Raw genomic sequence first — 20467 nt, forward strand, 5'->3', positions numbered from 1 at the left:
GTGTAGGGAAAAATGTCGGTTGAGGCATTTAATTTATCAAGTCGGGGGCATGATTGGATGAAGCGAGACAGGAATGGGAGCCGGACGGTGGTGGAACGGAGATAGAGATATCTCATTCTATTCGCGTCTCGCTTCGTATTCAATTGTTCGTAACTTGATGAATAAGCTGTAACGGTTTCTTTTTCTTTTCTTTTCTTTTCTTTTTTTTTTTTTTGCACGTTTTCTCTATTCAAATCTCTGGAATCGATCCTGCAAAGGTATTCCACGAATATATAAACAGTTTAAATACTATTGTAAATATTAACTTGGAGAACGTGCCACGGCCAACCTCGTAAAATGAATCAATGCCTCGTGGAACGATTTCTTCGATTCGCGCACTTCCGGATGCGCGGTAGGAATCCAGAGAAAATCTGTTTATGAATTAATGGATTCGCGGAAACACGAATGGTTTGGTCGTTATTTCGAGTTTTAAACGATGCTCTCCGGATCGCATCCTGTTAAGATAAGCAACGCGAAGGGGGGAACGATAAACCCACATTTATTCAAATTAAAGACGAACAAAATTTTTTTTTTTCTTTTTTTTTTTTAAATTTGTGGATAAACTTCGCAAATTTAACGATCGATGGGATGTACTATATGAAATGGATAATGTTCGATGTGACAGAACCACGATTTTGCCGACGGTGTGAAACGATTTGTGAAACGAAGTAGTCAACACCCTTGACTACAGGAACCATTCGTCGGTCTCTCGGTTCTCTTCCTTTTCGATCTTGTTGCGTTTCAACGCCGCTTTTCTCGATGCTTCCGGGCAACCACCGAAGATCCAATTCACCGCTCGTAGCAGGGCCGGTTTAAATCGATCTGGATCATGAAAAATAAGGTTATAATTCGATGATAATTTTATTTATTGAATATTCATCGTGGAACGTGAATTTTCGAATTTGTTACTTTCATATGATTTCTTTCTTTTTTAATAATTTCGCAAGATTTTAAGGATTATTTGATTTTTCTTTTTCTCTTTAAACTTTCAAATTTCATTCATTTTATTTTTAATGAAAACTCTTTTTAATAACTTTTTTTTGCGCATATGTAGATAAATTTTCTTTCGATGAAATATTGAAGAGGTTAACATAACTTTTACAGTTTCAGTAACTTCAACTTTCAAAGATATTCCACGAATCGTTCAAATATAGTGCATAAATAAATCAAACGTGTTCTTGAAAACTTATTTAAAAAGAAAAGATATACGCGAGAAATATAAAATTTTATCATATCGAAGTTTCTGCGAAATATGCAACTTATAATTTTTAAACATACTTTTCAGGATAGGCTCCATGTCAAGTCCTTCGCAGTAATCCAAAATCGACTCGTCCGAACTTTCCAACAAAGTATTCTCTTTTTGAGGTTTCTCATCGAGATAGTGCTTTCGAGTCGGCCGTTCCATTTGTTGAGAATTTTCGTCGTCAGCTTCTCCTCCTCGATCAGTGAGGTATGAAAAATCGTTGCAACAGAAACCACTCGGCGGTTCATTGTTCCTAGACTTTTTTTTCCGTAATTTGATATTTTCATAATATCTATTCTCCGCTTGTTTCTATTCAAAAAAAAAAAAAAAAAAAAAAAAAAANAAAAAAAAAAAAAAAAAAAAAGAAAAAATCATATTTAAATATCATCTCTCGTGAGCCAATTAACGTAATACCTGTTCAATGCATGCTTCGTTATGCTCGTGTATTTCATCCTCTCTAAAATCAACTCTTCGAGTGTTCGAATTAACGTGCTTCATAGGACAAGCATCCACGTGATTATTGCAATCGATAGATGTGTACAGATTCTCATTCTCCTGTGACACTTTGCGCAGTTTTGGATTCATCGAGCTTCGAGACGATCTTAAATGATGCTTTATGGAATTATGATATTCTTATGTAATTTTTGCAATCTGTTAATAACAATGTTTCATTTACTTTAACGTATTTTCTTTTTCTTTTTACCTCGGACAAATACTGCGTTGATATAGCTGCCTTGTTATTCAAAGATCCGAAAGAATATTCATTGGGTCTACAACAATCTTGTTCACATTGGCATTGGCTTGTTTGATACAACAACTTGTTCATGGAATATCTCGATCCGGTGTTTTCCGGAATCGAGCTGAATTCAATTTCCTTTATGTACGTTTCCATGTCCTACATACAAAGAAGGAAAATAGAATAGAATTATAAAAATTTTTAAATTATTAGAAAATATTTTAAATTATTTTTTTTCTTTTTTCGAAACGAAATCTTATGAATTCTTCAATTTATTGGGTATCCATTACATTCTCGTTAAGGTCTCTAGTTGGTCCCTCTTGGTCCGAGCTTGAGGCTTCCACTTTCGCCGACAGTTTGTCGGTGGAAGTGCCGCATTCCTTGTACTCCACTTTCATGTACGGATCTTGAACAATCACCATGTCTTCCTTATCGAACTTCTGATCGAATATCGCCATTTGTTGCGGATTGCCACTGTAAAAGAACGAATTTTAGAACGAAGTTATATTCATCAACTGAAATTGAATTTGAATTGCGTTCATTTATTCTTCACCGGAAATTAAAAATTTCAATGCCAATCTCTCGCGATTGTTGTCGTTTATATATTTTTTTCACGTGTTAACCTCTTGCACTACAATTTCTTTTCTCGAGAGGAAAATAGTTTTTGCGACGAAATAGAAATAATCTCGTATCATGCAAAAGATCAACAGTTTAATCAAAGCAACGAATGAAACAAAGACGATAAAAATCATCTGTATACGAATGTTTATTTCTTTTTTTACTACAAATTGGAATTGCCACCGTTAAAAGTGGCGAATTTCGTTAGGATGAGAACACGTGACACCATATTAACTTCAACGAATCACACGATCAAGTTTTTACCAAAAACTTTGACAAAACTCTACCAAACACTCTATTTGATCTAACGGTGAAAGTGGGATGCCAATGTGATGTCACGTATTCTTCTGTTGCCGGAAAAATTTGCCGGAAGAGAAGCGACCCATTTTTACCGATAGAGGCACCTTGCTGGAAATCAAAAATTACATTCCATTACAGTCTATTGGATATACAAAATCTGTCGATAACTTCGCTTTATATTTAAACGATAAACGAAAAAAAAAAAAAAAAAAAAGAAAAAAAAACGTAAAAATAGGAAAAAATAAATAGAAACGAGTAAAAGTTCGATAATATTATGATTATATACCTGATCAAAAGCGTGTAATTCTCTAAATTCTTATCGCGTTTCAAACCAGACAAACTTGTCTTCACGTATTTCTGAAAATCGTCCAATTTTTCGGGATAAAAATAGATCGGTTTGGAGATTTCCGCGCAATCACCCATAGAGATATCTTTCATACTGCTGCGAAGATGACGTGACTTGGACAACGTGATTCGATCCTTGTGCTTTTTCCTTATCCTCTCCTTATTTCTAAATACAATTAACGCCATTTTAAAAGAATATTTGTATCGCTCGGTAAAATTCGATAAATTTCCTCACTGACCCCATCATATCATCGGCCAAATAGACTTTCGATTTTTTGGAGATACTTTTGTGGGGTCGATGGATGGGGTGCTCGTTCTCAACTTGAATTTCCGGCGAGATATATTTCTGTGAAGCGAGCGAATGCTCGTATCGAATACGATCGTACTTGGATTTAATCTTCTCGTACAGGTACTCGCTCTCCCGGGCGCTCAGTGCAGATTTTAAACCGTTTGCCGTAAAATCGATCAACATATAACATATTCGACGAGCATCTGAAAAAATAAATATTACGACAACTCGTAAACTTGACGAAGCTGGAAAATGAATACTTGTATGGATTTAAACTATTGAAGCATTATTGAAGTAGCACAAAGTCAAATAAAAATTTGAATATATATATATATCTGATTCGTTGAATATTTGTAAAAAGTAAATATTTTACAAACTATGATTTAATTAAATCGTTTCATGGAATAAATTATAATTATTAATTACTAATCGCTTAAAACAAATGTCTTTTCTCCCTCTCAATTACATATTTACATATTACCACACAAGAAGAACATTCCTTCCACGATGATAAATAAAATAAAATAAAATATTTCGAATATTATTTACCAAATAAAATTTACAATAATAATTATCAGAAATTAGACAATTGTTATCCTTTCCACTCCGCATTTACGTCTACTCTTTTTTTTTTTTTTCTTTTACTCACGTGGACGTGATTCCGGAATATAGTAGAGAATAATACCGGACAACATCAGGATTATCAAAGACAAACGTTTTAAATATCCGAACCAGTTAAACACGAAGAACTCCTCCGAATAACCTGACGGGCAAAGAAGGAAGTCACATCGGGTGTCGAGGCATATACAAGGCTATCACCTTACTATCGTTGTTCCATGATTTTGAAGCGGCGCATTGTATCATCAACGCGCATAGCACCGCCAAGAGTTTCATGATCTCCAATGAGAACGCGGGTGCTGCTCGCCGTATGATGGCTAAATACTCATCGAGGGGTTTTATGTGGGAATCGCCATGATGTTTTCAATCGAAAACAAAGTGGAGACGGAAGGTGGCTACGAGTCTGTTCGACGGGACGTTCGCCTCGAGGGGAATGATCCGGAAACGATTTCACTTCGATGATGATTAATCGGCGAAGATAATCCATTTTTCGTCATCGTGCGTGAAATGTTAAACAGGTGTGCGTGTACTCGAATTTACGCGTTTCATGTTCGATTAATTTTTATAGGTTATACGATTATAACGTGTACCTTCGAATCCAAAATTTTTAAAAAAACTTTCGATCATTATTATTATTATATCGAATAACAAGTGGTTTCAAAAAGTGTAATAACTTTCTTTAAAATTGAAATTCAAGTTGAAATATAACGAATATAAAAATGCACGTTTTAAATTTTCAATGAATAGAAAAAAAAAAAAGGGAACATTCTCTTATATGAAACTTTTTCGAAACTATTATTATACACGCGATAATTTTCCATTTTTATGAGCGAAAATTGAAATCTGATTTAGCAAGGAAGAAAGAAAATCTTAAACGAAAGAAAAGGATTTATAAGATTTGTATCTTAGACTTTTATTATGCTCAGAATACTTTACAATATAATACAAAGGAAATTCTAACGGGCGCGCCAATAATTTTCTACAGCAAGCGCGGAGGAGGTGTGCGCATCGGGCGCGGGAAAAAAGTATTTGGTACGAGTTATTGGGAAAATTGTGCAAGGTGCGCAAGCAATTACTCGGCACTACACGCTACATTGGTGCGTCTCTAATGCAACACTGATCTATGACTTCGTCATCGAAGTTGTGTTTGTGTGTGTGTGTAACTACATATCTCCTCGAGATACGAATGCGTTCTTCGTTCCTAAAATTTTGAATAGAAAAAAAAAAAAACATCCACGTAACAATGATTCGATAATATCTTTTATATATATATATATATATATATATATAATAATTTCACAACGAACGAACGAAGAACGAGCATGTATCTCAAGATTGATTCGTTAATAATTAATTAAAAATAAAGAACCTACGTTGTTTTATAATACTAGCCGTCCACGCTCAATTTGGAGCGAAGAGGCTGTGTCGCCACGCTATCTATAAGAAAAACTCAAACGCGACTACTTGTAATATTCTACAATTAATATAGATAGTAATATGTAATACATAATAGAATACGATAGGGAACAAAATAACCGAATACGTACGTATGCGTGGAACGTTCGAAAGCGGATTCGGCTCGGTTTTCACGAGACACGAACATCCACCAATAATACTATTCTTCTTCTTCTTCTTTTTTTTTTCTTTTTTTGCAAGAATATCAATAAATAACACGAGAGACGAAGGGTCGACTAATCGAGGACTCAATCGTATCACACGGAGAATAATACGAGTGAATACGCGTTTTGAACGTAAGTAATCTGGTTAATACGCGTAGTATGGGCGACTTTATACACAGAGTGAGAACGATCGAATGTGAACGATGATAATACGGATGATTTGACGAGATTTCGACCTTTTTTTTTTTTCGAAAAAGAAAAGAAAAAAGAGAAGAAGAAAAAAAGAAGGAAGCAAGAAATACAAATTATTAATACTTATTTACACTCGGCTTGATATGAGTCTTGACAGGAGGAGAAGAGTCAAGATTCGCGACGCAAATGAGCAAACTTGTTGAACAAAGTAGAGAATATACATATATATATAGAATATATATATATATCGCGATTTCCCTGCGAACACATTTTGAAGAGCATACGTCGAAGATCGGCAAACTTTAGGAAGCTCGATGATACGTGAAGTCGTATCGTGTCACCACGGAGGCTGGACAACCTCTTGTTTTTACGCGAACGATGTCTTCAGCTTGTTGACAGCGTTCGTGAGGTGCGTCATTTCGGTGTTCACTTGAGCCATCAGGTTGTCCAACCTGTCCACGCTGTCCAGTATCTCAACGCGCTGCGTGTACGGATCATACCTAACCTCAAAAGGTCGGCTCATGGTAGACACCTTTTGGAACACGATAAAACACAAAAGTTAAAACATAAGATCGTTTCAAATATTCAATTTCATTAATTTATTCTTTCAACTAGCATATCCATATTCTAGAATATGAAGATATTTTAAATTAATATTCGGCAAATTCTAATTTCTATGTAAAATACTTTCTACCGTAAAATATACATAATTAGTCCAATACAAAGTATGCAAAATTAATATTTTCATAAACTGAAATGTGACCATTAAAGAAACAATAAAAAAGGAAACCGAATATGCCAGGCATCGAAGTCTCTCGATCGACACTTACCCAACGGCGGAATTTCTCTTTGGCATCCTCGAAGCTCTCCGCCACGAAGTAGATCGGTTGGTAATCTTGATCCTGGTACTTTTGAACGGCGGTGGACTTTGGCTCGAACGGCCGATGCTCGCATTTGCCGCTCGTGAGCGCGTGAAGAAGCTCCCCGTAGGCGGACAAAAGGCCGGCACCGTAGGCTTTCACATCCGGCCCCTCTTTGCAGAGGCCGAATTCGACGGTGAACCAGTAAATCGTGGACAATTTCTCGATTTCCTCGTCGGAGGCACCGAGCGAAGCGAGGCCGATTTCCTGGGAGAATTGGGCGAAGCTTGGATCGGCCAACAGCGGCATGTGTCCCAAGAGCTCGTGGATGCAATCTCTGCGAATCAACAGAAATCGATAAAGTCTTTTTCCATTGATAATATTACTTTCATTATATATATATAAGGAAACTAATTGAACCGAGAGAACAAAGTATAGGAGAGTGGAATTCAAAAATAGCGAAGCTTTCATCTCTCGGCTAATAAAAGTAATTTCATTATCTAAAATTTCACGTCGAAATAGAGTCGATATATAATACGTATAAGTTGAATTTTCGTACATTGAAAATGTTTCATTATTTGAAAGATGTGAGTAGCGAGGAGAGGGAAATGTCTTTCAAAATTTGAAAATGAAAAGTAAGGAAATCGATGTAATAATTTTGAGGGGCGCGTGATATTTCTTTCGCGGGATACACTTTCGTCAAAATTTTGACGAGCACGAGGGTTATTTCGATAGAGAAAATAGTGTTCGTAACTGCGAAACTGAGTTATCAACGCCATCGTGTCGTTAAAAGCCAATTAGAGCTCCATTACGAGCTTAGAGAGGCACGGTAATTCCATTATTATCGTTCTCTGTGTAACGGCAGCTCGCTCTCATCATAACGCAGTATCGATTGCTCTCGCATCATATACCTTCGTACGAAAAGATGTCAAAGAAAAATTATATAGAAAAAAGTCCATTTTAATTCTTATAAATTAATAATTAACAAACGTAATCGCAAGACCAAATTTAATTCTAATAAAATTCTAACGAACAACAACGATCCAATATATTTAAATATTCTCCAAAATGGAGGGAGCAACAAAAAGGAGTCTTTAAAGAACGAAGAAAGAAGAAACAAAAACTCACGGTTCAGGAGTATGATACGGGCTCTTGATGTGACGAATGTACTGAGTGCTCTGGAACACCCTGAACGCTAGGCTCGACAAGAAGTCCCTGGACGTGAGCAATCCGGCCGCGGGTCTCAAGGTGAACCCTGTGTTCTTCTTCAAGAACTCGCTCACCTCCTGCAGCTGCGGTATACGGTGAGGCTCGAATATCTTCTCCTCCTGCATCTTCTTAAAATTTCTTCTATACTCCGCGCAAGCGTGTTTCGGTACCAGATCGACGAGGGTGTTGAACACCCTTGTCCAAGTCTCGGTCTCCGTCTCCGTGTACGGGATGGTTGGTATCGCGTCCCCGTACTTGTACGCGAATGCAATTTCAGCGATGAACTTTCTACGGGCACGGTACTCCTTGTCAGCGAATCCAGGATGATTCATGTCGAGGTCAGGCTCGAATTTGGTCATCAAGTGGTTGCAATTGTCGAGGTCGGACGCGTGCCTCGGGAACCATGGATCCTTGATGCTGACGGAGTTGTCCGCGAGGAGGGTGACGCCGTCCAGGGCGGAACTCTGGCGGAGATTCCTGATCAGTTGGAGCAAGTATTGCCTCGTCATGTCGACCTTGACGAGCACGTCGAACTGGAGGCCCTCCTTCTTGGACGGCCGAGACTCGACGTGGGTCACCGTCCCTTTGAAGTTCTCGATCGTCTTCAAGATCCTCGCCAGGGAACCGATCCCCTCTCTCAGACGCAGGACAAGCGCAGCTTTTTGCACCGTGTTCTCGCTCTCCGGGCATTCCGCTATTGTCTTCGCCAACACCACTTCCTCCTCGGTCAGTCCAGCGTCTGAATGAACGAAAATGACAAGGTCGATTATTTTTGTTACGTGCATGATCGATTAATTGTAATATATGTATTATTTTTGAAAAATGTCCCTCTATCGAGGGTGACTGGCTCGAGACAGAGTAATTGAATGACTTAAGAGATGTAATGGATGATTTAACCCATCAAAGATTTTAAGTTAAACTATTAATCTTGAAAATTAAATATAAAAATTATTTTTAAATCTTAATTATAAAATGATTTGTATCAACAAATCATAAAAATATTCGAATTCTATATATTATCTTTAGCTTTATGATCAGGAATATTAGGATCGTAAATAAGATTAATTATTCGAATAGAATTAAGTTCTCCAGGATCATGAATTAATAATGACCAAATTTATAAAACAATTGTTATAAGACATGCATTTTTAATAATTTTTTTTATATTAATACCATCAATTCTATGGTTTCAAGATTCGTTTAAAAAAAAAAATTCTAACAGTTAAAAGGATAAATCGAAAAAAAATATTCGTTAACGTTAATGAAATTCTGATTCCCTGTCCCTTAAATCTATTTTACAATTCGAAGGGAGGGATTCTCTTAAGAGGACGGGACGAAAATTGATTTGGCCACCGTTAAATTATCAAATTTGATCGCTCGACGCCACTTTCCTTTCAAATTTCAACGCGATGCCTCGAAAGGCTAAGTGATTTTCCATGGCCGGTAATAATCGAGCAATTCAAAGTCCATTTCCGCGGTGTGCCCACTTTTATACGGGGCGTCGTCGTTGCACACAGGAGGGAGGAAGTAGGGACAGAGTAAAGTACCTCTTATTGTCGCCCACGGACGTGCCCCGTCCCCGTGGCAAAGATCGAGACGGCAAAGAAAGAAATACATTTATCGCGCGAAGGCGTTTTCAGAAAGGGCTAATACGATTCTAAATGCACAAAGCGGATTCGAAAAAGTAACGGAGGGGGGAGGGGAGAGAAGGGTGACTCCGGAGAAATGGCCAGAGAAAGGGCGGAAAGAGTGAGTCGTCCGTGTGATTCGGCCAAGTGTCTGTGAAAACTTTTTGTTCCACCATCTTTGATCAGGTGTATGCTATCCTGGGATGAGAAAATGATTTTATCTCCGTTTAATTTATGCATTTTTTTCATTGCGTATTTATATCGAGAATTTTCTTGATCTTTTCGATATCTGTTAAAATGTAAAGAATTTGATTTCGTCGAATTTTAATATTGTTAACAAATGTGACGCAGAGAATTTAATTAATCGAATATTTTTGTATCTTTATTCTTGACTGATTCGTAAATTATATTAGTTTTGGATTAGTTTTGAGCCGTTTTTTGAAAATCTCTTCACTGAAAATTTCTATGATTATTATTATTCTAATATAATTTTTCAATGCAAATACAACTATTTACCATTCTCTCTATATAATTATTTTATAATCATGCTTCGAATTTACAGATTGATATGAAATTTACTAGAATTTACAATTTCAATTTTACTAAAAAAAAAGGATAATTGGAATAATAGAATAATTAAATGTTATTACATAAATATATTTACCATTGTTGTAATCTTCATCTGGTTTCACCACGTCACCGTCTTCCGCTTTAATCTCTGCAAGTCAAACACAATTGCGTGCTCATGCCAAATGCAATATCTAACATGCTTGTATAACCATTCAAAGATTTTTAGATAAATACAAACCTCCATTCTTGGCGGTGCAAGCCAATGTTTCCAACTGTTCATCATCGCTCGACGAAGCATAACGTTCCGTGTCATGTGGACAGATAGTTTCTTCGCCTATCGAGGTTAATAGCAAATGAATTTATCATGCAACATCGATATTATTATTGCATAACACGTTGAAATTGAGGTTTGCATTCACTCGTTAAAAAAAAGTCCTCGTATATTCCACAAATAGAGGTCGCTATACATATACAAAATTCTCTAATTTTGCCAAAATCAATTGGTTATAAGAAAATTTCAGAAAGTGTATTTGAATATTTGAATAGGATAGAATATACGAATAATAATTTAATAATTTGTAAAATATTTCTGTAAAATAATTTACTACAAATTTTATTACAAATATTCATTCTGTGATTATCATAAATTCCTATATCAATACATAAATATCACGATTACAAAATATACGAAGACTTTCGCAAATAATTATAAATCAATAAGATTTGTTATCCACTGTATAACCATTGATAAAGATATTCGATACGATCGTGCAACACGAGCAATACAATCAATCGTACGACATAGAAATATTCAAAGGGGTTTACACCTATTTAATTTACGATAAAAATTTATCATATCCCCGCATGCAATGCAAAATATGCTAACATACCATTCGCCCGTTGACGTGCTTCTTCCAAAACGCTCTGCTTCGTTTGCTTGACGACCAAAGTTTCAAAGCGAGCGTCGTCCACAAGAGATCGTCGTCTCGCCGGATATCCATTCTGAAAAAAAAGAAAAAACAAAACGTTATTCCAAAATTTAATCAAGAATGCTTAACAAAGAATGTTAAAAATCACTCATACGAATTAAATATCATCCAACGACAGGATATTCTTCTATTGTTTCAGCGAAGTTCTTAACGAGGTATCAAAGTTTTTAATCCAATTCTCAAAGATTGGACAAGAGTTAGTGGGATAAAGAAGCGGAAATTAGGGTTGAAGGCAGGGTATCCGGCTGTCGTTGAAGGATCGGAAATTAGGGGATCCCGGCACAGAGGACATTAAGCACAAAGAAGCACTTGCATCGATGACTTTCTGTGTGATCTGATTTCTTGCATTGTAAAGAAGATAAGAGAGAAGAAATATTCGTTATTAAAAATAAAAAAAGGTGGGAAGTCAATTTAATAACAGGACTTTTCATCATTTTTAATAAGTTATTTATATTTATAATTTTAATACTTTAAGTTCTATCACTATGTTTAAACTATAGATATAGAATAAATAAAAAACTCGCGTATTACACAATTCAAAAGTGATTACTATTTTGATTAAAAATCAAACTCGAAAGAATATCACGGAGTGCACGATCATAACGCGGTTATAGAATATCGACAATTAGAGGCTAGTTAGAAATTCTTGGACGCGGCAGAGGTCGATGCAAGAGTGGAGAGGCATCATTCAAATTCAGAACGGCCGCTTTTCATGAATGGCGCACGCAAGGTGGCCACCCAGTTCCATTTTCCAAGCGTGCAAAGCGGTTGGCACGGTTTAGAGAAAACGTGTAGTAATCCCTTAACAACGCATCGCGCGAACTGGGCCAAGTACTTCGATGGATGGATAAATGACTCTATAGGATCTGTAGTGCGTCTAATCGATCTAAAATATATTATCTCCCGTTCGAGAGAGAAAGAGAGAAGTAGCCAGTAGTCTTCTGACCGATTCGATCGTTTGGAGTTGAAGTCTTTCCTATATCCAGTGCCACCTGGTTAATTAACTCGATCATGAGTCACGCGCTAGAAGGCTCGATTTATAATGGATTGTTCTTTGTTTCACGCGATAAGAATAACGTTTTGTGGCACGAGTTCGTATAAAGAGTGAAAAGTGAATCGTAATTGAGCGATAAATGGTGATAAATTTACATTTGCATGCCTCACGCAGAGAATATTTGCTGTAAGCGCGTTCAAAGGAGATTATAATTCGATTGATACTAGTTTTAATAATTTACACTTTGTTTCGTGTATTGTTTGGAATATTTTTTACCGAAAGAAAAAAAAGAAAGAGAAAAAAATAATGATTTGAAAATGAGAATAATAATGGTCGAAGAACGGTTATCATTTGTTGGAAGAATTTATTCAATGAATATATTAGAAATGATTAATATAATTATTAAATAAATTATTAAATATATTGCTCGATAAATCAAGTATCAATTATACAAATTTCTTTTCCCTTTTATAAATCGATTAATTTCTTAATTTTAATCACAAGTCTCGTTATACATCAAGCGAAACGAACGCTTGAATTTCTCGATTGATTGAGATATTTGCATGGAATTGGATATTTTTTTATCGATCAAGCTGGATAATGATGCATGACAAACGTATTCAAGGTCGATTATTATTTCGCCATTAAAATCATAGTCGCACAGCGCTATTAGTTTAGTGACGTAACACTTGGTATGCATCACAGAAATGCAACTACCGGTTAAACAAACGAAACGAGTTTCCCTCAAATTTCAAATTTTGATAAAAATCTCGATAATCTCTTCACAATTAGAAGAAGAGAATTGGATAAGTTGTAATTTTGGAAAGAGATTTTTCTTTGGTATTTAGTGACAATTATTCTCAAATGAAGATTTAATGATATGTAATTTTTTAAAAATATTCAATATAATTGTAATTAATCTTAAAATAATGATCGTATAATTTTGTCAATGCTTAATCACTCGAGATTTAAAGAGAAAATTTTCTTCAAAATTTCTTTCGAGAAATTCGATTATCATTTCTAAAATTAAAAAAATTTTCGAAGAATTATCCTCAGAATAATCCTAATAATTTCATTTAAAATAATATATCAATCAAAATCAAAATCTAGAGAGATCGTGAAATGAAGGAGATAACAAATATAATCTTCCTAAATTTAAATTTCTATAAAACGTATTCCAATTTTTCAAAATTTTTTCATCCTTACTTTACACTTAATCCATAACATTTAACAATTAACAATTAACAATTACTCCCATATTCCATTCCATTCATAAGCATCCATCGAAACCGAAAACAGAGAAGAAGAAGAAGAAGAAGAAGAAGAAAAAAAATACTGGAAAAATAGTAGCAATCGCGAATCATTACGTGATCAATATGCATAATGCATCTGATTCATTAATACGATTTTTCTTTTCAGATTCAGAGATGTTTTAAATAAGCAAAAAGGCCATTTAAATAGAACAATTAGCATAGTGGATAGACGAGCCAAACCCGATTATTGCCGCATACGTATGCAAATTCGGAACGCGTCGCGATTGACCGTGTCGGTGTCGTCGATTAGAGGCGTTGTCAGCCGTGTGGCGAGCCTCCAAAGGCGAATAACGGAGATTAGAGCAGCGTTCAGGGACTCAACGAGCAACCATCGGACTTACAATCACTTCACGTTCTCATATTTATAAGATATTCATATAATTATCATGCGGGATCCGAGGTCGGCCGATTTTGCAACGCGATACAATTATGCGATCCTTGCCGCGTGGCAAAGGCCAGCCTCTCGTTCGAGGGTGTTCGCCGTTGATTACGATATTTTTTTTTTTTTTTTTTAACGAATCGTAACTATCGGGTAATAAATCTCGATTAATTGGAACGAAGAGATAGATCTTCTGGATAGAATTTATTATTATTTTATTTTTGAAGAAAATTTTCTCAACATTAGAATGACAGATTCATTTTCATCTCTGAATTTTATATTTTAATTTTAATATCTCGAGGGATAATTTGATACGTAAGCAGAGATATTTTGTATAAAAGATATGTTGTATCTTTGGATGGATTTTGGTAGAGACGAAAGAAATATAAGAGTTAGTAAGATATAGTAAAAAGTTAGATTGAATCGTATCTATATAACGTAAATTGATTTATTAACTTAAAAAACTTCTACCATATTTTAAATATATGCCACGAGTATATTAATATCCAGTATATTTCCGCGATAAAAGGATAATTTTTATAGAAACATATATTTCAATCACTTTGCTCACTTTCATTAAAATAATACTCGAACTTTTTAATCAATCGTTATGCAAATTGGAGGAGTCCATAAACGATAAAAACGATCGTTGAAATACCGGCGGAACGAATCTGTTACAATATAGATTTCATTGATTTCATTGAAACCCGACGAGACATTTAATGATATTCAAATAGGATGGATTTCCACTTCTATTGGAAATTAATTAATCTAAACACACATGGGCGCGACTAGGTAAACCGTAGGAATTTTTTAAACAATATTATAAGATGGATCGTGTGTTTACACAAGCAAGATAAACGAATGGGAGGAATGGGCAGGTAACGATGACAATTGGCGACACTCGATGAAATAAACATTACGAATGCGATAATGAGAAACGCGAGAAATGTCGGGTGATTTTTCACCCCCCTCGTTGAAGAATGGCGCGAACACGATCGATAGGGATCGAACGTGCGAGCGTATAGCGGATTCTGGATCCGATCTCTATCTAGATCCGGCGTGTGCACGAGTTCCGTTCGAGTGAGTCAGACTTATCAACGTCGTTCTTTCCCACTCTCGCTTAACACAGCGCATACGTAAGTAACGCTCACTTAAGCGACATTTCATTGTGCATTAATGGGCGCGATTCGCGAGTGAATTCTTTTTTTTTTTTTTTTCAAAAGTTTGTCGAATTTCGATTTGATTTAAAGAAGATGCGATTGTCATTAAATATGTAATACGTGTAATTGATGATTATTATTGATCGATGATTAAGGGAAGCATGATTAGTTTGATAATAATTTAGATGGTATTTTCTGGAATATGTACGTTTATGCAGATTTAAATACGTTATAGTTTGTTTTTAACGTGATTTGTATTTCTAACATTTTATCTGAAAATCTACATGCTATTTATTGCGCTTATTATTGCACGTGAGAATAATCTCTCGATGATGGTAACAGCACGTTATGTAAAAGAAGAATTATTTTTATTAATGAATATATTATTTATCGAGAATATTTAATTTAATATTTCTAATTAATAATTCTCAAGAAATAAATTGATTTTAATATTATTATTCTTAAAAAGTGATATTTTTTTTCTTGATTTTTCATTCTTTTTTTTTTTTCTTTTGAAATGTTTTAAGCTACTGTCACTTCTTTAAAAAGCTTCATTTGTCTTTCTTTGTCCGCACATTTTAATTATAACATGTAAAATGGACATATATATATATATAGTAATTATTCATTGTACGATATTACAAACGATATAATTACTTGATTCACAATTGTGATTAGTATAATTATTTTCACTTATAATAATCATCGATACGTGATTATTTATTTAACTCGGATGCGTGATATCATGATTTCCAAAATTTCATCAGATATGCCTGCTCGTCACTGTTTTACCTAATTGAATATACACATACGATACAGGTTTAATTCACGGAGAAAGTAAAGGATTAATGGCCACGGGTCAAGTGTGAATCAATTTGCTTCTCGGCCGGTGAAATGAGTAACTGAGAAATTTCACGTCCTCGACTGAAGATCAATTTTTTCTTTTTACTTTCGATAAAAGTTGGACGATATATTGAATTATATCTAATGTCGATTGAAAAAAATATATATATATATTTTTTAGAAACATGTTTTTCGAATAAAATTCATAATATTTTCTCAAATTTATAATATTTTTTCTTCATTTGCCATGATTTCTAACGTTCTTCGCATTAATAAAATTCATAAAAATTTATAAAATATATCAACGTGAGCGAAGAAATGAAAAATTCTTGTATTAATGAATATACATCTCGCGTGTTACACTTCTATTATCCTATTATTTTATAAATACTTTAAACATCGCAAAACAAGATAAGATATATTATACATTTTCACAATAATCTATTTACAATTTCACGTACGTATAATATCCCACTCAACAACAATTCAAATTCTCTTTTACAACACACGAAATGGCAATTTCATTTTATTACACTTAAAAAAAGAAATCACGAATTAAAAGAAGAATATATATATATACATATATACACGTATATGAATAATGAAAAAAACGATTGCATAAGTAGAACGCAACGACAGTGCGTGCGACTAATAAATCTGAATCTGAACGATGATGAGGCGGGGGTATGAACGGGCAAAAAGAAACTAACCAGACCTTGCGTCAGGATGCCAATCTTCGGTTAATTAATCTTCACTCGCCGTGCGATTTGAAAAAAAGAAAAAAAAAAAAAATAGAAAGAGAGAAAAAGGAAAAAATGGACGCGAGAAAACGCGCGCATAGGAGATATACGTCCTTGCGTTTCTAATTCACCGAGGACCCGTTTCTTCGTGGCGTGCCTCCCTCGTTTATGAATGGAAAAAAAGAATCACGGCCTCGAGAGAGGAGGCTTCGATCGAAAGTCGTTGTTGCGCGATCGTTCGTCGATTTGAAAGCGATTTGGCGCGCGCGATTTTCCAAGCGGGGATCGAGGGGGATTACGGATTCGATAACGAAACGAGAAGCCGCAATTAAGCCGGCCACGCGACATTATTAAACGTTTCTTGATTTTTTTTTTTATTATCGTGAAACGCACACACACACGCGCGCGCGATAACCAATGATCGGACGCGGACCTTGGACGCGTGAAACGTGTTCGTGTTCCTTTTTCCGCAAAATCGTGTATAAATACCCGTTCCTCCAGCGATCGATAGAAAAGTGAAAGATCGAAGCACGCCTGTGCGTAACTCTCGTCGATTTGTTATTTTACGCGTCGTTTTCACCTGTTTGCCTCTGTTTGGCTACGATCGGTTTCCATTCTGCGTCGCGTTTTCTCTCCTCTCGTTTTTTATTTTTTCGAATTTGTTTCTTTTTTTTTTTTGTTCTTTCTTTTATAATTTGATTATCGTGAGAATGAAGTAGTTTTTCACAAAGTATGGTGTTTTCGTTGAATCGAAAGCAATGCAAGAATGGATTGGTGAAAACTGAATTTTCATGTTTATCGGTTCATTTAGGTGATGTTTTATATTTTCTTTACCGATTTGGTAATTTCCACGAATAAACGAAGAATGGAAGTATGGAGTTGAATTTTCATACAAGAATATTTAGGATACTCTAATTATGGACTCAATCAAAAAATCTCGTTCGTTTATAAAATCATATTATGCGTTTTCGAAAAAAAAAAAAAATTAAATTATTTATACGAACTGCAGAATATTTTTTTTCAATTTTTTGATCGTATCGATCGTATCTTGGAACCCAATTTTGAAATATCAAAATAGCAAGATCACTCGAATGATCAAAACGAACTCGATCGATACTGTTGTATAAAGCAAGGTTACCGACATTACGTAACCATCATAGTAATCGATCACGTGTACTTTCTCTATACTTTTGGGCATCTTCTTCATTTCCAGTTTGAGAATTTCACTCGAGCGGCATGTACGAAGGTGAAATATCGCGTTTGTGTATGTGTATCCATGCACGCGCTTACACGAGGATCGGTTGTCATTTATTTTTTTTTAGCCGTTACGAAATATACCGGACGTTTATCAAGAAAGTCACGTAGGCAAAAAAAAAAAAAAAAAAATAAGAAAAGAAAAAAAAAAAAAGAAAAAGACGAAAGAGAACTCTTCCGTGTATGAAAGTTCCGAAGATATCGGTAAGCGCCAAGTTTCTAAATAATATATATCGCGTTAGAGGTTAGGGAATAACGGAACAAATTTCGAGATTTATCGCGATAGATTTTCAAGCTGAGAATCATCGTTCGAAAGTTTCCGTGTACGGTGTCAATGATACCGAGAACAGAGAAAGTGAAACGAGATTAAACGGAGAGATGAATGAAGTATAGCGTGACGCGCGAGAATCGTGGCGGTTCAAACGTGCGGCAAAGTTCCCGCGCTTTTCTCGCGACACTCTGACACTCAATGCCCGATACTTTCTCCGAAATATAAATATCTATAAAATTCCCTCTCCTTGTAATCCAACCTATTTTCCGATTTTTTTCCCCCCCTCCACTGGTTAATATCACCGTCAATATCGAAAATTCATTAATTGTCAATAACTTCTTTTTCCCCCGGAAATTAATTACGATATTCATTCGTCGAAATATTTTTCAAAAAATATCCACGTTCAATCGTCATATGCATCATATTTTCTCAACTCCTTTCTTTACACTATTCAAACTACTCACCTCGATGCTGTAAGATTTCTTGATAGCGAACATCTCGCGGTTCTTCTGCGCCGCTGCTACAGCCATCATATTCGCCGTGCTGTTCTTCCCGAAAATCGAAAAACTCTTCGAGCCCCCAAGAAAAAAAGAGATCGGTTGATTTTTTTTTTTTCTTTGCAAACGCCCTTAGCTTTTTCACTGCCGAGTCTGGTCGAGGGAACTCGATGGATCACCAATCAAGAGGCAACGACGTTCTCTTTCTCTTTCTCTTTTCTCCTCAACTTCACACTTCGATCTCTCTCTCTCTTTCTCTTTCTCCTTCTCTTTTTCCGTTCCTCGAGAGTTCGTCTTACGCTCTTGCTCTCCCTTCGAGACCTCGATCCGGCTCGACGGCAACGACAACAACAACGGCGATACGACGATACGACGACAGAACGACGGATTCCTCTCGGTAAGTCCGCTTTGGATGAAGCGTACGAGCGAATGCGCCTACGGGGCGGATTGCCGCCGCATATAAACGTTGCCTCCCTTCACCGCCGGCTAATGCCGGGGTCAGGGGTGCCCCCACCCCACCCCCGTTTCGGGTGGTCCATCGGCTGCAACCACCACCAGCTCCTCCGCCGCCGCCACCACCACCACCGCCACCGTCGTCCTCGCCTGTTCGAGCATCGTCGTTCTTCCACCGATCGCGCAGACCTCCTTTCCGAACACCACGAGGTATTTCCACGATTTCCTTGTCCTCTTCTCCTTCGTCGTCGATAGCGTCAGGATTTTCTCGTGTAAATTTATTATTTTATTATTATTTTTTTTTTTTTTTTGTAACGGACGTGGAACGAAGATTTTCCACCCTTCGAGTGAAATTGTACTTTTTTTTTGCAAAATGGATTTTTTTTTTTTGGATATTTGAATTTTTCACAAATTCAAGAAGATTTACGATTGGATCAAATCCTTGGTATCCAAATTAGAAACTTGGTCAGTGAGTGATGTGATAATTGATTTTGAATCTTTTTTTCTTTCTTTTTTTGATTTTCGAAGATTTGGAAAGACTCAATTTTGAAAATTTCGATGTAAAGATTCCTGTTCGAAGTAAAGATAAACGACGCAACGCCTTTCTTTAGTGATCGAAATCGTACTATTCATAGTGTATTCTTCATATCGTATTCTCTCGTCGTTTATTAATCGAATTACAAGTCGATTAAAAGAAAAATTCTCCTCGCGATTTCTCGATCGATAGTGAATCGGCTGCACGGATCAAGGCCGATCTCCCTCCCATCCATAGCCAAGAAGACGATCCATCTCGTCCCATCATTTCTCGTCGTCGTTCCTTCGAACAATTCCCTCGAAATATACGCGAACGAAACGAGGCAATATCGGGAAAGGGCTTGCCTCGTTAAACGGTTCGTTAATCTCTAAATAATGGGATGTAATAAGTTTCGCGCGGAACCATTAATCTGGAAATAGCATCGCTTATTAACAGGAAAAATCGTGTTTTTTTTTTTTTTTTCACAAAGCGTTTTCTATAAATAGCTTGCTATAATATATTCCACGAAGTATCATTTCTTCTCAGGTACAAATGATTTTCCGCGTCTGATCGACGTCACGATCGTAACGTCATCGGTCTTTTGGAGGAAAAGGGGGGACTATTTGGGGAACTCCCATAATTTCTGCCGCGTTTCGACACGATTCGTCACACTCTCTGCAATATGGATTCTACGGGACGGAGAGCGGGATCGATCTCGCCTAGCCGGGAGGAAAGAGGCGGACAAAGGGGAATCACAGGGGACCCTTCTGAGTCGGTGTCGGTTAGTCACA

The 20467-nt window shown here is 36.1% G+C and overlaps 2 protein-coding genes across 2 annotated transcripts; both read right to left on the reverse strand.

Annotated features, from left to right (window-relative positions):
- Window positions 1-665: 665 nt before the first annotated feature.
- On the reverse strand, window positions 666-4464 carry LOC122716690. Its single transcript, XM_043940015.1, has 9 exons — window positions 4395-4464; window positions 4220-4333; window positions 3521-3773; window positions 3223-3447; window positions 2309-2492; window positions 1986-2156; window positions 1697-1894; window positions 1318-1591; window positions 666-861 (listed from the first exon to the last, which is right to left on the reverse strand). Exons 1-9 carry the CDS (start codon window positions 4462-4464, stop codon window positions 725-727), a joined length of 1626 nt encoding a protein of 541 aa, XP_043795950.1. The 3' UTR covers window positions 666-724.
- Window positions 4465-5076: 612 nt separating this feature from the next.
- Window positions 5077-19132, reverse strand: LOC122716565 (tyrosine 3-monooxygenase). The gene is made up of 7 exons (XM_043939771.1): window positions 18677-19132; window positions 11157-11268; window positions 10505-10600; window positions 10361-10414; window positions 7988-8807; window positions 6830-7196; window positions 5077-6531 (listed from the first exon to the last, which is right to left on the reverse strand). Exons 1-7 carry the CDS (start codon window positions 18743-18745, stop codon window positions 6367-6369), a joined length of 1683 nt encoding a protein of 560 aa, XP_043795706.1. The 5' UTR covers window positions 18746-19132; the 3' UTR covers window positions 5077-6366.
- Window positions 19133-20467: the final 1335 nt, after the last annotated feature.

This window comes from Apis laboriosa, unplaced genomic scaffold (genome assembly GCF_014066325.1).
Source record: "Apis laboriosa isolate Shangri-la unplaced genomic scaffold, ASM1406632v1 scaffold47_cov149, whole genome shotgun sequence".
NCBI lineage: Eukaryota > Metazoa > Arthropoda > Insecta > Hymenoptera > Apidae > Apis > Apis laboriosa.